At 47.5% G+C, this 17,448-nt stretch overlaps 1 protein-coding gene across 2 annotated transcripts in view; it reads left to right on the top strand.

Annotated features, from left to right (window-relative positions):
- Nucleotides 1-17,448, top strand: part of fbxo41 (F-box protein 41) — a 491,913-nt gene that overhangs the window by 229,430 nt on the left and 245,035 nt on the right. For both annotated transcript variants that reach the window (XM_072497820.1, XM_072497821.1), the window contains exon 5: nucleotides 16,727-17,079. In XM_072497820.1, the coding sequence (XP_072353921.1) occupies nucleotides 16,727-17,079 (353 nt within the window). The remainder of the gene's footprint in view (nucleotides 1-16,726; nucleotides 17,080-17,448) is intronic.

Raw genomic sequence — 17,448 nt, 5'->3', positions numbered from 1 at the left:
CATAGATTCCCTTGCCTATCCTTCAGTGGGCCAACCCTTTCCCTGGCTACCCTCTTGCTTTTTATGTAAGTGTAAAAAGCCTTGGGATTTTCCTTAACCCTATTTGCCAATGACTTTTCATGACCCCTTCTAGCCCTCCTGACTCCCTGCTTAAGTTCCTTCCTACTTTCCTTATATGCCACACAGGCTTCGTCTGTTCCCAGCCTTTTAGCCCTGACAAATGCCTCCTTTTTCTTTTTGACGAGGCCTACAATATCATTCGTCATCCAAGGTTCCCGAAAATTGCCGTATTTGTCTTTCTTCCTCACAGGAACATGCCTGTCCTGTATTCCTATCAACTGACACTTGAAAGCCTCCCACATGTCAGATGTTGATTTGCCCTCAAACATCCGCCCCCAATCTATGCTCTTCAGTTCCCGCCTAATATTGTTATAATTAGCCTTCCCCCAATTTAGCACATTCATCCTCGGACCACTCTTATCCTTGTCCACCAGTACTTTAAAACTTACTGAATTGTGGTCACTGTTACCGAAATGCTCCCCTACTGAAACATCTACCACCTGGCCGGGCTCATTCCCCAATACCAGGTCCAGTACCGCCTCTTCCCTAGTTGGACTGTTTACATATTGTTTTAAGAAGCCCTCCTGGATGCTCCTTACAAACTCTGCCCCGTCTAAGCCCCTGGCACTAAGTGAGTCCCAGTCAATATTGGGGAAGTTGAAGTCTCCCATCACCACAACCCTGTTGTTTTTACTCTTTTCCAAAATCTGTCTACCTATCTGCTCCTCTATCTCCCGCTGGCTGTTGGGAGGCCTGTAGTATACCCCCAACATTGTGACTGCACCCTTCTTATTCCTGATCTCTACCCATATAGCCTCACTGCCCTCTGAGGTGTCCTCTCGCTGTATAGCTGTGATACTCTCCTGAACAAGTAGCGCAACTCCGCCTCCCCTTTTACATCCCCCTCTATCCCGCCTGAAACATCTAAAACCTGGAACGTTTAGCTGCCAATCCTGCCCTTCCCTCAACCAGGTCTCTGTAATGGCAACAACATCATAGTTCCAAGTAGTAATCCAAGCTCTAAGTTCATCTGCCTTACCCGTAATGCTCCTTGCATTAAAACATATGCACTTCAGGCCACCAGACCCGCTGTGTTCAGCAACTTCTCCCCGTCTGCTCTGCCTCAGAGCCACACTGTCCATATTCCCTAGTTCTCCCTCAACGCTCTCACCTTCTGACCTATTGCTCCCGTGCCCACCCCCCTGCCATACTAGTTTAAACCCTCCCGTGTGACACTAGCAAATCTCGCGGCCAGGATATTTATGCCTCTCCGGTTTAGATGCAACCCGTCCATCTTATACAGGTCACACCTGCCCCGGAAGAGCTCCCAGTGGTCCAGATAACCGAAACCCTCCCTCCTACACCAGCTGTTTAGCCACGTGTTTGTCTGCTCTATCTTCCTATTTCTAGCCTCACTGGCACGTGGCACAGGGAGTAATCCCGAGATTACAACCCTCGAGGTCCTGTCTTTTAACTTTCTGCCTAGCTCCCTGAACTCCTGCTGCAGGACCTCATGCCTCTTCCTGCCTATGTCGTTAGTACCAATATGTACAACGACCTCTACCTGTTTGCCCTCCCCCTTCAGGATTCCCTCTACCCGTTCGGAGACATCCTGGACCCTGGCACCAGGGAGGCAACATACCATCCTGGAGTCTCTTTCACGTCCACAGAAGCGCCTATCTGTTCCCCTGACTATAGAGTCCCCTATAACTATTACTCTTCTGCGCTTTGACCCTCCCTTCTGAACATCAGAGCCAGCCGTGGTGCCACTGCTCTGGCTGCTGCTGTTTTCCCCTGATAGGCTATCCCCCCCGACAGTATCCAAAGGGGTATATCTGTTCGAGAGGGGGACAACCACAGGGGATTCCTGCACTGACTGCCTGCCCTTTCTGGTGGTCACCCATTTCTCTGCCTGCACCTTGGGTGTGACCACACTTACATAACTGCGATCTATGACGCTTTCCGCCACCTGCATGCTCCTAAGTGCATCCAATTGCTGCTCCAACCGAACCATGCGGTCTGTGAGGAGCTGCAGTTGGGTGCACTTTCTGCAGATGAAGCCATCCAGGACGCTGGAAGCCTCCCGGACCTGCCACATGTCACAGGCAGAGCACAGCACCCCTCTAACTGACATTGCGTCAATTAATTAAAATTAAAATTTGTCTTTTTTTTTTTAATAAATACTTTTTTTTTAAATTACAAAGTTACTGTCAACTATCTGTTTCCGAGCACTAGATTTCTAATAGAAATGCGATAGCTAACTATAATATCCTCCGATCTCTGGCTTAGATATCCTCTAAATTATAATTAAGTTATTATGTTTAATTAGTTCCCAAATAGTCAAAAAAAAAAAAAATTAGGTTAGAATCCCAACCAGCCACTCAGGTCACAGCTTTTCTGTCCCCCCCGACACACACAATTTGAAAAAAGGTATAAAAGTAAAAATCACTTGCTTACCTTCTGAGATGTTCTCAGGTTCTCTCGCTGACAGAGACTGCTCCTCCACCTCCAATCCTTGGCCTGCACAATGCTAATAATATATAATATAATATGGCACTTACCTTACACCAATGGGTCTTATTATTAGGTTAGAGGAGGAGGGTGGGTGGGAGACACTACACGTGTAGTGTCTCGGGTTTCCTCTCCACCAGAATTTATTGGGGGGGGGGGGACTTGCCAGAGGTCGAACTTCCGGTTCCCGCCGAAATCCAAAGGGCTGCTCCTGTAAAGGTAAGGTTTTTAAACTCACTACTCACCTCCAAGAAGGCCCCTGCGCACCGCTGCCGCCGAAATCCAATGGGCTGCTCCTGTAAAGGTAAGTGCTTTTAAACTAACTACTCACCTCCCAGAAGGCCCCTGCGCACCGCTGCCGCCGAAATCCAAAGGGCTGCTCCTGTAAAGGTAAGGTTTTTAAACTCACTACTCACCTCCAAGAAGGCCCCTGCGCACCGCTGCCGCCGAAATCCAATGGGCTGCTCCTGTAAAGGTAAGTGCTTTTAAACTAACTACTCACCTCCCAGAAGGCCCCTGCGCACCGCTGCCGCCGAAATCCAAAGGGCTGCTCCTGTAAAGGTAAGGTTTTTAAACTCACTACTCACCTCCAAGAAGGCCCCTGCGCACCGCTGCCGCCGAAATCCAAAGGGCTGCTCCTGTAAAGGTAAGGTTTTTAAACTCACTACTCACCTCCCAGAAGGCCCCTGCGCACCGCTGCCGCCGAAATCCAAAGGGCTGCTCCTGTAAAGGTAAGGTTTTTAAACTCACTACTCACCTCCAAGAAGGCCCCTGCGCACCGCTGCCGCCGAAATCCAATGGGCTGCTCCTGTAAAGGTAAGTGCTTTTAAACTAACTACTCACCTCCCAGAAGGCCCCTGCGCACCGCTGCCGCCGAAATCCAAAGGGCTGCTCCTGTAAAGGTAAGTGCTTTTAAACTAACTACTCACCTCCCAGAAGGCCCCTGCGCACCGCTGCGCACCTCTTCCCTACGTACCGCAATGCCATCTATTCTATTAGCCTGGGGCTCAGCATTCTCCTCCACAACATTATCTTTTTCCTGAGTGAATACTGACGAAAAATATTCATTTAGTATCTCGCCTATCTCTTCAGACTCCACACACAATTTCCCATCCCTGTCCTTAACTGGTCCTACTCTTTCCCTAGTCATTAGCTTATTCCTGACATACCTATAGAAAGCTTTTGGGTTTTCCTTGATCCTTCCTGCCAAATACTTCTCATGTCCCCTCCTTGCTCGTCTTAGCTCTCTCTTTAGATCCTTCCTCGCTACCTTGTAACTATCCATCGCCCCAACCGAAACTTCACACTTCATCTTCACATAGGCCTCCTTCTTCCTCTTCACAAGAGATTCCACTTCTTTGGTAAACCACGGTTCCCTCGCTCGACGCCTTCCTCCCTGTCTGACCGGTACATACTTATCAAGAACACGCAGTAGCTGATCCTTGAACAAGCCCCACTTATCCAATGTGCCCAACACTTGCAGCCCACTTCTCCACCTTATCCCCCCCAAGTCACGTCTAATGGCATCATAATTGCCCTTCCCCCAGCTATAACTCTTGCCCTGCGGTGTATACTTATCCCTTTCCATCATTAACGTAAACGTCACCGAATTGTGGTCACTGTCCCCAAAGTGCTCTCCTACCTCCAAATCCAACACCTGGCCTGGTTCATTACCCAAAACCAAATCCAACGTGGCCTCGCCTCTTGTTGGCCTGTCAACATATTGTTTCAGGAAACCCTCCTGCACACACTGTACAAAAAACGACCCATCTATTGTACTTGAACTATATCTTTTCCAGTCAATATTTGGAAAGTTAAAGTCTCCCATAATAACTACCCTGTTACCTTCGCTCTTATCCAGAATCATCTTCGCCATCCTTTCCTCTACATCCCTAGAACTATTAGGAGGCCTATAAAAAACTCCCAACAGGGTGACCTCTCCTTTCCTGTTTCTAACTTCAGCCAATACTACCTCGGAAGAAGAGTCCCCATCTAGCACCCTCTCCGCCACCGTAATTCTGCTCTTGACTAGCAGCGCCACACCTCCCCCTCTTTTGCCTCCTTCTCTGAGCTTACTAAAACACCTAAACCCCGGAACCTGCAACATCCATTCCTGTCCCTGCTCTATCCATGTCTCCGAAATGGCCACAACATCGAAGTCCCAGGTACCAACCCATGCTGCCAGTTCCCCTACCTTATTTCGTATACTCCTGGCATTGAAGTAGACACACTTCAAACCACCTACCTGAACACTGGCCCCCTCCTGCGACGTCAAATCTGTGCTCCTGACCTCTATACTCTCATTCTCCCTTACCCTAAAACTACAATCCAGGTTCCCATGCCCCTGCTGCATTAGTTTAAACCCCCCCAAAGAGCACTAACAAATCTCCCCCCCAGGATATTTGTGCCCCTCAGGTTCAGATGTAGACCATCCTGTCTGTAGAGGTCCCACCTTCCCCAGAAAGAGCCCCAGTTATCCAAAAATCTGAATCCCTCCCGCCTGCACCATCCCTGTAGCCACGTGTTTAAATGCTCTCTCTCCTTATTCCTCATCTCACTATCACGTGGCACGGGCAACAACCCAGAGATAACAACTCTGTTTGTTCTAGTTCTGAGCTTCCATCCTAGCTCCCTGAAAGCCTGCCTGACATCCTTGTCCCCTTTCCTACCTATGTCGTTGGTGCCAATGTGGACCACGACTTGGGGCTGCTCCCCCTCCCCCCTAAGGACCCGGAAAACACGATCCGAGACATCACGTACCCTTGCACCTGGGAGGCAACATACCAAACGTGAGTCTCTCTCGCTCCCACAAAATCTCCTATCTGTGCCCCTGACTATAGAGTCCCCAATTACTAATGCTCTGCTCCTCTCCCCCCTTCCCTTCTGAGCAACAGGGACAGACTCCGTGCCAGAGGCCCGTACTCCATGGCTTACCCCTGGTAAGTCGTCCCCCCCACAAGTATCCAAAGCGGTATACTTGTTTCTCAGGGGAACGACCGCAGGGGATCCCTGCACTGACTGTTTTTTCCCAGTCCCTCTTACAGTTACCCACCTATCTCCAATCTTTGGTGTAACTAATTCCCTGAAGCTGCTATCTATGACCCCTTCTGCCTCCCGAATGATCCGAAGTTCTTCCAACTCCAGCTCCAGTTCCCTAACTCAGTCTTGGAGGAGCTGGAGATGGCAGCACTTCCTGCAGGTAAAATCAGCAGGGACACTAACTGCATCCCTCACCTCAAACATCCTGCAGGAGGAACATTGCACTCCCTTCCCTGCCATCCCTCTAACTTTCTACCAAGATCTGGCTAACAACTAAATTAAATTTTTATAAAAAATAATAATAATATAATAAAATATGGTACTTACCTCAGACCAATGGGTTTTATTATTAGGTTAGAGGAGGAGGGTGGGTGGGAGACACTACACGTGTAGTGTCTCGGGTTTCCTCTCCACCAGAATTTATTGGTGATGGTCTTCCCAGACGTCCGCGGGCCGACTTCCTGATCCCGCCTAAAAAACTAATTTAAAAAAAAAAAAGAAAAATTCTCAGCTCCTGCTGAAATTGACTAACCAGCCAGCTCCACTCCCGCCGAAATCGACTGGCCTGCCCCTGCAAAGACAAGTGCTTTTAAAGGTTGACTTACCTCCCAGCAACCACTTCCGCAATGCTCCCGCTGAAACTGACTCACCAGCTGTTCTCCCGCCGCCGAAATCGACTCCGCCATATTTTAGAAAAAGCCCAGAACCGGACTTTTGGCATTATGAAAGTCCGCAGCCACCATCGTTCCTCCCCCCCTGGAAATGTAAAAGCTGACACACTGGCTAAGGCAGGATCCAGGCATGGGTACTTTTGGAAAGCCCCCGAAAGCGCGCCAGTGAGCACAGTTCAGGTCACGCAGACTAGAATAGAGGATCTAGTAGAGGCCCAGAAGCAGGACAGCAATCGCTCGGAGATTGTAAAAGGAAAGTATCCAGCATCCTACGAGAGGTTTAGAAATGCACTGACCACACATGACGGTGTGGTGTTAAAGGACACCCTTTATGTGGTTCCTGAACAGGACATGAACCAATTGATTTGTTTGTTCCATGACGGTCATGGACATCAGGGAATCGATCCCACTACAGCCCATCTCAAACAGCTTTGTTGGTGGCCAAATTTAAAGGAAGATGTAAACCATTACATAGAAAATTGTCTTATCTGTGCCCAGAATAACCCCGACAGATATGCCAAAAAGGCCCAACTCAGCCACACCCTCAGGTGGATGAGGGTAAAGCAGTTGCTGTGGTGTATATGGATTTCAGTAAAGCGTTTGATAAGGTTCCCCACGGTAGGCTACTGCAGAAAATACGGAAGCATGGGATTCAGGGTGATTTAGCAGTTTGGATCAGAAATTGGCGAGCTGGAAGAAGACAAAGGGTGGTGGTTGATGGGAAATGTTCAGACTGGAGTCCAGTTACTAGTGTGCTGTTGCTGATTTTTGCCTTAGTTAAATTGCTCTTGTTCTGTCACCTTTGCTCTTGAGTCGCCAGGTATCTTTCTGATACCGCCACGTGGTTCAAGTCCGAGTAATGATCAATAATCCAACACACCGCTTAGTAAGAGTTAAATCAACGCACATTTATCATATACAGCAGTCAATACTTATACATTAATTCTACTTCTAAGCTACTTCCTACAACTAACAGGCCAATACTTAACTTTGGAAATGGCCCACCAGGTCAGGGAAACGAATGGCCTTTTGTATGGGTTCTGAGCCTGCGGGATTCAAAGCTGGTACAGGTTGATAGTCAGGAGTGCCTATCTCGTAGCGAGCGTTGGAGTAAGACTTGCGTTTCTTGCGGCTGTTGTAGAGGGTCAGCAGAAGGGTCTCGAAGGGTGCGGAGAGGAAAAGAAGGGAAGAAGGGTCGATTTGAACTTGATCCCTATTCTTATAGTCCCCAGGGGCTTCCCGCCTCTCGGGGCGGACCTTGTACCTGGTTCCAAGTGATTGGACTTGGTCCCAATCACTTGGTTCGATACTCTCCAATGCTGGAGCGATTCCTTGATCGAGGGGTGGCCATTCCCCTCTCTTTGTGTAAGCTCCTGCTGGCGCCGAAAAGTCAGGGTTGGTTTTATGTTTCTAATTTGTAGCATACTGTTCCCGGGATTGCTACTTACTATGCAGATGGCTGGGGTGTTGTTGTGTTGATGGCTGCAGGTATCGATTCTGTCTGGCTGCCCCAGAGGCGAATACACTGTTTTACCTGCAGCTATCTGTTTGAGTCCTGTTGACTGATTTTCCCATCAGCCTCTTCCGTTCGCCATTTTAAATCGGGGTTTGGCCATTCTAATCGGGAGTTAGCCATTTTAAGCGGCTACATACCCTCCTTGTGATCCTAACGCGAAGCGTGAAGGATCACATCAATTTGTTACTTTCCATTCCCTGACCGGGGGGGACACCTCCTACATGGCCTCTGCACTGACCATAGCTATGCACAAAAAACTAACAATTCTAAGGGCGCTATGTCAGACAGGGACATGCATTACAAAACAACAAACTTGGAACCTCTAACTTATCCTTAATATACTATACTCGCTAAACATTCCATTATCCTACCTTCCTCAATCATACAACAAAAATCACAGCATTTCATACAGTCTTTCCTGGCTTGGCAGTCAAGCTCAGGATCATACAAAAAATTTTTTTTGTTCATGAAAAAGTTTTTTTTTTTACATCTCTTTATTTACAACAACAATAAACGCAAGTGAATGCACTTTATTATTTTATAATAGATCGCGGGGGTTGGGGGTCTGGTCGTAACCGAACATAGGGGATCTGATCCTATATACCGGGGTTCGAGCGCGGTAGGCTCTCCTTCTCCATTTACGTAGACGCATAGTCTGCACTACACAGCAGAGTATCGCCAACGCTAATAGTGTTTAGATCACATAGGACAGGGAGTACCAGGTTATGAACCTGGCACACCAGGAAGATGCAGTGTCGCTGGTGACTGGGCTCTGGGTACTGCGGGGCAGTGAAACATTTACGGCTGGGGGGTTTGAAGTCATGGGGTTCGTGGTCACGCGCAACCAAATGTCCAAAAACAGTATGTTGATCGCGATGAAGGAAGTCCTCATGGCTGTTCTTGGTCCTTTTCTTTCTTTGTGTTCCCTTTATTTTCTCCGGTCCTGGAGCTTCTGCAGTTCTGTAGAAACAAGCATAGTGTCTGTAACTATCTTTGTTTAATATCTGGTATGCTAGTGTGTCTGTCCTTTGGTGCCAATTATTCCCTTTATAATTGGTCACTATGTGTGACTCCCTCATTTTTTTTTCAAAAAACAAATTTTAGGACACGGCACACTTCCCAATCATGACCCAGTGCTGATTTACCATCCAAATGTTCCAGGATGTAAATAGCAGATGGCCGGCAACCTAAGGGTTACCTAAACAAACAAAACATTTTGAAATGGAAAATGCCAAATGAGGTGCGTATGGGCCACGACGGGTAAGATTTGGATGGAGTCCCCGGGTAGGACGGCTACCAATGCCGTATCTCCCCTACCCGAGCGTGATTGACCAGCGGGGGGGGGCGGGGGTTCCCTGGCAGGGCAGGTCTCAAGCCGTTTGTCCACTGCCTGAGCAACCGACAAGAACGGGCAAAAATGTAGTCATCGTGGTGGGGCTGCCGTAGTGGTTCTATCCTCGAACCAGAAGGGCAGTTACGATCGGGCGTCTGATACCCGAACAAGTATCAGCTGAAAAGCTAGTTCCTCTGAACAAGTGTCTGGCAACGGTGGGTCTCTGAGGGCAAGTCCTCAGAGGTTTCAGCCGAATAGGCGTGTGGCAGTGAGAAAAATTCTCCTGTCGGACATGCAACATGTAACAAACATACAAACAACATAAAACATTCTGCAGGTTCCATCAGAAAGGACAACACTTTTCCCAAGCGGTTCCTTTTAAAACATCATCTGGACACCTCAGTTCTCGGTTGCGAACAGGATCGCAAAGGGGTTGGCGGTTTGGGAGTCAGACCTAAGGTCGTCCTCTTCTCCCGGGTGCCAAACTCTGGAGTGGATTTGGGCGGAAAGGGCTGCTTGGTGTGAGTTGGGGTTGCTCTCGTCGTTGCGGACGAGTCGGTCTGAGTTGTCACAAAGAACAAAGAAATGTACAGCACAGGAACAGGCCCTTCGGCCCTCCAAGCCCGTGCCGACCATGCTGCCCGACTAAACTACAATCTTCTACACTTCCTGGGTCCGTATCCCTCTATTCCCATCCTATTCATGTATTTGTCAAGATGCCCCTTAAATGTCACTATCGTCCCTGCTTCCACCACCTCCTCCGGTAGCGAGTTCCAGGCACCCTCTGTGTAAAAAAACTTGCCTCGTACATCTCCTCTAAACGTTGCCCCTCTCACCTTATACCTATGCCCCCTAGTAATTGACCCCTCTACCCCGGGGAAAAGCCTCTGACTATCCACTCTGTCTATGCCCCTTATAATTTTGTAGACCTCTATCAGGTCGCCCCTCAACCTCCTTCGTTCCAGTGAGAACAAACCGAGTTTATTCAACCGCTCCTCATAGCTAATGCCCTCCATACCAGGCAACATTCTGGCAAATCTCTTCTGCACCCTCTCTAAAGCCTCCACATCCTTCTGGTAGTGTGGCGACCAGAATTGAACACTATACTCCAAGTGTGGCCTAACTAAGGTTCTATACAGCTGCAACATGACTTGCCAATTCTTATACTCAATGCCCCGGCCAATGAAGGCAAGCATGCCGTATGCCTTCTTGACTACCTTCTCCACCTGTGTTGCCCCTTTCAATGACCTGTGGACCTGTACTCCTGGATCTCTCTGACTTTCAATACTCTTGAGGGTTCTACCATTCACTGTATATTCCCTACCTGCATTAGACCTTCCAAAATGCATTACCTAATGTCCTTGACTGGCCCTACTCTTACCCTAGTCAGTCTTTTATTCCTGACATATCGAGAGAAAGCCTTTGGGTTATCCTTGATCCTACCTGCCAAAGACTTCTCCTGTCCCCTCCTGGCTCTTCTTAGCTCTCTCTTTAGGTCCTTCCTAGCTAACTTGTAACTCTCGAGTGCCCTAACTGGACCTTCATGTCTCATCTTTACATAAGCCTCCTCCTTCCTCTTGACAAGTGTTTTGACTGCTTTAGTAAACCACGGTTCCCTCACTCGACCACTTCCTCCTTGCCTGTTACACTGCTCTGTAACACAGTCTCTCCTATCTCACTGCTCTGTCACACAGTCTCCTATCTTACTGCTCTGTTACACAGTCTCCTATCTCACTGCTCTGTTACACAGTCTCCTATCTCACTGCTCTGTTACACAGTCTCCTATCTCACTGCTCTGTTACACAGTCTCCTATCTCACTGCTCTGTTACACAGTCTCTCCTATCTCACTGCTCTGTTACACAGTCTCTCCTATCTCACTGCTCTGTTACACAGTCTCTCCTATCTCACTGCTCTGTTACACAGTCTCCTATCTCACTGCTCTGTTACACAGTCTCCTATCTCACTGCTCTGTTACACAGTCTCCTATCTCACTGCTCTGTTACACAGTCTCCTATCTCACTGCTCTGTTACACAGTCTCCTATCTCACTGCTCTGTTACACAGTCTCCTATCTCACTGCTCTGTTACACAGTCTCCTATCTCACTGCTCTGTTACACAGTCTCTCCTATCTCACTGCTCTGTTACACAGTCTCTCCTATCTCACTGCTCTGTTACACAGTCTCCTATCTCACTGCTCTGTTACACAGTCTCTCCTATCTCACTGCTCTGTTACACAGTCTCTCCTATCTCACTGCTCTGTTACACAGTCTCTCCTATCTCACTGCTCTGTTACACAGTCTCTCCTATCTCACTGCTCTGTTACACAGTCTCCTATCTCACTGCTCTGTTACACAGTCTCCTATCTCACTGCTCTGTTACACAGTCTCCTATCTCACTGCTCTGTTACACAGTCTCCTATCTCACTGCTCTGTTACACAGTCTCCTATCTCACTGCTCTGTTACACAGTCTCCTATCTCACTGCTCTGTTACACAGTCTCCTATCTCACTGCTCTGTTACACAGTCTCCTATCTCACTGCTCTGTTACACAGTCTCCTATCTCACTGCTCTGTTACACAGTCTCCTATCTCACTGCTCTGTAACACAGTCTCTCCTATCTCACTGCTCTGTTACACAGTCTCCTATCTCACTGCTCTGTTACACAGTCTCCTATCTCACTGCTCTGTTACACAGTCTCCTATCTCACTGCTCTGTTACACAGTCTCCTATCTCACTGCTCTGTTACACAGTCTCTCCTATCTCACTGCTCTGTTACACAGTCTCTCCTATCTCACTGCTCTGTTACACAGTCTCCTATCTCACTGCTCTGTTACACAGTCTCCTATCTCACTGCTCTGTCACACAGTCTCCTATCTCACTGCTCTGTTACACAGTCTCCTATCTCACTGCTCTGTTACACAGTCTCCTATCTCACTGCTCTGTTACACAGTCTCCTATCTCACTGCTCTGTTACACAGTCTCCTATCTCACTGCTCTGTTACACAGTCTCCTATCTCACTGCTCTGTTACACAGTCTCCTATCTCACTGCTCTGTTACACAGTCTCCTATCTCACTGCTCTGTTACACAGTCTCCTATCTCACTGCTCTGTTACACAGTCTCTCCTATCTCACTGCTCTGTTACACAGTCTCTCCTATCTCACTGCTCTGTTACACAGTCTCCTATCTCACTGCTCTGTTACACAGTCTCTCCTATCTCACTGCTCTGTTACACAGTCTCCTATCTCACTGCTCTGTTACACAGTCTCCTATCTCACTGCTCTGTAACACAGTCTCTCCTATCTCACTGCTCTGTTACACAGTCTCCTATCTCACTGCTCTGTTACACAGTCTCTCCTATCTCACTGCTCTGTTACACAGTCTCCTATCTCACTGCTCTGTTACACAGTCTCCTATCTCACTGCTCTGTTACACAGTCTCCTATCTCACTGCTCTGTTACACAGTCTCCTATCTCACTGCTCTGTTACACAGTCTCCTATCTCACTGCTCTGTTACACAGTCTCTCCTATCTCACTGCTCTGTTACACAGTCTCCTATCTCACTGCTCTGTTACACAGTCTCCTATCTCACTGCTCTGTTACACAGTCTCCTATCTCACTGCTCTGTTACACAGTCTCCTATCTCACTGCTCTGTTACACAGTCTCCTATCTCACTGCTCTGTTACACAGTCTCCTATCTCACTGCTCTGTTACACAGTCTCCTATCTCACTGCTCTGTTACACAGTCTCTCCTATCTCACTGCTCTGTAACACAGTCTCTCCTATCTCACTGCTCTGTTACACAGTCTCCTATCTCACTGCTCTGTTACACAGTCTCCTATCTCACTGCTCTGTCACACAGTCTCCTACCTCACTGCTCTGTTACACAGTCTCCTATCTCACTGCTCTGTAACACAGTCTCTCCTATCTCACTGCTCTGTTACACAGTCTCCTATCTCACTGCTCTGTTACACAGTCTCCTATCTCACTGCTCTGTTACACAGTCTCCTATCTCACTGCTCTGTTACACAGTCTCCTATCTCACTGCTCTGTTACACAGTCTCTCCTATCTCACTGCTCTGTTACACAGTCTCTCCTATCTCACTGCTCTGTTACACAGTCTCCTATCTCACTGCTCTGTTACACAGTCTCCTATCTCACTGCTCTGTCACACAGTCTCCTATCTCACTGCTCTGTTACACAGTCTCTCCTATCTCACTGCTCTGTTACACAGTCTCTCCTATCTCACTGCTCTGTAACACAGTCTCTCCTATCTCACTGCTCTGTTACACAGTCTCCTATCTCACTGCTCTGTTACACAGTCTCCTATCTCACTGCTCTGTTACACAGTCTCCTATCTCACTGCTCTGTTACACAGTCTCCTATCTCACTGCTCTGTTACACAGTCTCCTATCTCACTGCTCTGTTACACAGTCTCCTATCTCACTGCTCTGTTACACAGTCTCCTATCTCACTGCTCTGTTACACAGTCTCCTATCTCACTGCTCTGTTACACAGTCTCTCCTATCTCACTGCTCTGTTACACAGTCTCCTATCTCACTGCTCTGTTACACAGTCTCCTATCTCACTGCTCTGTTACACAGTCTCCTATCTCACTGCTCTGTTACACAGTCTCCTATCTCACTGCTCTGTTACACAGTCTCTCCTATCTCACTGCTCTGTTACACAGTCTCCTATCTCACTGCTCTGTTACACAGTCTCCTATCTCACTGCTCTGTTACACAGTCTCCTATCTCACTGCTCTGTTACACAGTCTCCTATCTCACTGCTCTGTTACACAGTCTCCTATCTCACTGCTCTGTTACACAGTCTCTCCTATCTCACTGCTCTGTTACACAGTCTCCTATCTCACTGCTCTGTTACACAGTCTCCTATCTCACTGCTCTGTTACACAGTCTCGTATCTCACTGCTCTGTTACACAGTCTCCTATCTCACTGCTCTGTTACACAGTCTCTCCTATCTCACTGCTCTGTTACACAGTCTCTCCTATCTCACTGCTCTGTTACACAGTCTCCTATCTCACTGCTCTGTTACACAGTCTCTCCTATCTCACTGCTCTGTTACACAGTCTCCTATCTCACTGCTCTGTTACACAGTCTCCTATCTCACTGCTCTGTCACAGTCTCCTATCTCACTGCTCTGTTACACAGTCTCCTATCTCACTGCTCTGTCACACAGTCTTCTATCTCACTGCTCTGTTACACAGTCTCCTAGCTCACTGCTCTGTTACACAGTCTCTCCTATCTCACTGCTCTGTTACACAGTCTCCTATCTCACTGCTCTGTTACACAGTCTCCTAGCTCACTACTCTGTTACACAGTCTCTCCTATCTCACTGCTCTGTTACACAGTCTCCTATCTCACTGCTCTGTTACACAGTCTCCTATCTCACTGCTCTGTTACACAGTCTCCTATCTCACTGCTCTGTTACACAGTCTCTACTATTGCAGCAACACATCCCTGCTTCTCTACTCGAAACCTCTCGCAATGAAGGCCAACATACCATTAGCCTTCTTTACCGCCTGCTGCACCCGCATGCTTACCTTCAGTGACTGGTGCACAAGGACACCCAGGTCCCGCTGCACACTCCCCTCTCCCAATTTACAACCATTCAGGTAGTAACCTGCCTTCCTGTTTTTGCTTCCAAAGTGAATAACCTCACACTTATCCAAATTATACTGCATCCGCCATTGGTTTGCCCACTCGCCCAACCTGTCCAGATCTTGCTGTCGGATCCCTGCATCTTCGTCACGATTCACCCTCTCACCAAATTGGTATCATCTGCAAACTTTGAGATGTTACATTTTGTTCCCTCATCCAAATCATTAATATATATTGTTAATAGCTGGGGTCCCAACACCGATCCCTGTGGTACCCCACTGGTTACTGCCTGCCAATTTGAAAAGGACCCATTAATCCCGACTCTTTGTTTCCTCTCTACCAACCAGTTTTCTATCCACCTCAATACATTTCCCCCAATCCCATGCGCTTTAATTTTGCACAAAAATCTCTTATGCGGGACTTTGTCAAACGCCTTCTGAAAGTCCAAATATACCACATCAACTTGTTATGGGTGAGGCGTTTTCAGAACCCCAAAATGTATCATGGAGTTCAACCAACCTCCCCCTTTAATGTATTTGTTGCTTTTCCTGGCACACGGCTTGTTCCCTAGGAGTGGGATTACAATTATGGATACATGGGTTTTTAAACACAAAACGATGTTTATTCCATGAACTCAACTTTACATCTTAAATAAACATTGGATCTCTTAACACCCCTTACTTCAAAGATAATTCCGAAAATATTACAACAGTAAATAATTCCTCAAAATGTTCCTTCAAACTTCCAAGAGACTTAACACCTTTAAACAGAATCACATCAGGTTAAAGGCTTTACTATTATGAGTTTAAATCACCCAAATGATCCAGAGATAGTCTTTCATGGCAGAGATCACAGCAGATCCAGCTCACTGCGAAACACAGACACTCCCCAAGCTCTTTTTCTCCAAACTGAAACTTCAAAATGGCTGACCTGAGCTCAGCTCCACCCACTCTCTGATATCACTGTTTTCTTAAAGGTACATTGCTTAAACATCCATGTCTTAAAGGTACTCTCACATGACAGACTGCCTCCCCCTTGTCGACTGTACTGGTTACCTCTTCAAAGAATCCCAACAGATTTGTCAAGCATGATTTTCCCTTCATAAATCCATGCTGACTCTGACTGAACCTGCCACTGCTTTCTAAATGTTCCGCTATAAAGTCCTTGATAATGGATTCAAGCATTTTCCCAACTAGCGATGTTAGGCCTCCTGGTCTATAATTCCCTGCTTTCTCTCTACCTCCATTTCTGCCGCGGAGTGAGTCTGTGGTCGATCTGATTGCCTGTCTCCAGAATCCTTCACGCTCTTGTCAAACATAAATCTGCTCACTCAACCTTGAATATCCCAGAATTGTTACAGTGCAGAAGGAGGCCATTCGGCCCATCGTATCAGCCCTGGCTCTCCAAACGAGCATTGTGACTGAGTATCATTCCCCTGTCTTTTCCCTCTGCCGCTGAACATTGTTTCTGTTCAGATAATCACCCAATAACCCCTGAAATGCCTCGATTGAACCTGCCTCCACCACAGTCCCAGACAGTGCAAAACCCCACGCTTGAAAGAATCCAGATTAAGGGCAGCAGATTTCCTTCCCGAAAGGACATTAGTGAACCAGATGGGTTTTGACAACAATCGACAATGGTTTCATGGTCAACATTAGACTTTCAATTCCAGATTTTTATTGAATTCAAATCCCACCATCTGCTGTGGCGGGATTTGGACCGGGGTCCCCATCACCCTGGATCCCCGGCTATTAGTAAACTGGTTTTGTTGTTTCATACAACTTTCGCAGTGACAGTAAACCTGTACAGCTGTAAATGTCTCACTGTTTCTCCTTTTTATATACTTTGAATATTTACAGTTTTGGAAATGATGGTTAATAAATTGCATTTAATGCAATGACTGATGCAGTGAAATATTTTCAGCTGGGGAGATGTATTAACTGTTGTGCTTTGTGTTGGTTCTGTTTCCTCTAGAGCAAAGCCAGTGCCACATGTATCGCGATGCTATGACAGTGACAGCTTTACGCCACCTGGAGATACGCAGCACATTGAACAAACTCCCGATCGGATCAGTTATAAACGGAGCTCAGAGGGTCGGTGCGCCAGGGACCCCATGTCGAGGAGCTCAGCACTGCGAAGGCAGGCTGTTGAGAACTGGCAGCGTAGACCGTATCGGAACAGCACAGAGGGAGAAGAAGGTGACGTGTCCGATGCAGGATCCAGAACAACTGAATCGGAGGCAGAGGTCTGGGAGACAGAGAACGAAAGTTCAGCAGATCTACAGAAATTTGGATCAAATCGTGCCAGAGTTTATCGGCTGAGTACGAGTAAGTGGGCTTTCCCTTACTTTATGACACGCGATGCATGACATGGGCGGTACAGTAGCACAGTGGTTAGCACTATTACTTCACAGCTCCAGGTTCAATTCCCGGCTTGGGTCACTGTCTGTGCGGAGTCTGCACGTTCTCCCCGTGTCTGTGTGGGTTTCCTCCGGGTGCTCCGGTTTCCTCCCACAAATCCCGAAAGTCACACTTCTAGGTGGATTGGATACTGTAAATTCTCCCTCCGTGTACCCGAACAGGCGCCGGAATGTGGCGACTAGGGGATTTTCACAGTAACATCATTGCAGTGTGAATGTAAGCCTACTTGTGACAATAATAAAGATTACCCTGATCATATATTCTCCACCATATGCA

Source organism: Scyliorhinus torazame, chromosome 3 (assembly GCF_047496885.1).
Source record: "Scyliorhinus torazame isolate Kashiwa2021f chromosome 3, sScyTor2.1, whole genome shotgun sequence".
NCBI lineage: Eukaryota > Metazoa > Chordata > Chondrichthyes > Carcharhiniformes > Scyliorhinidae > Scyliorhinus > Scyliorhinus torazame.
The sequence above is the reverse complement of the archived record's forward strand: the minus strand, read 5'-3'. Positions and strand labels throughout refer to the sequence as shown.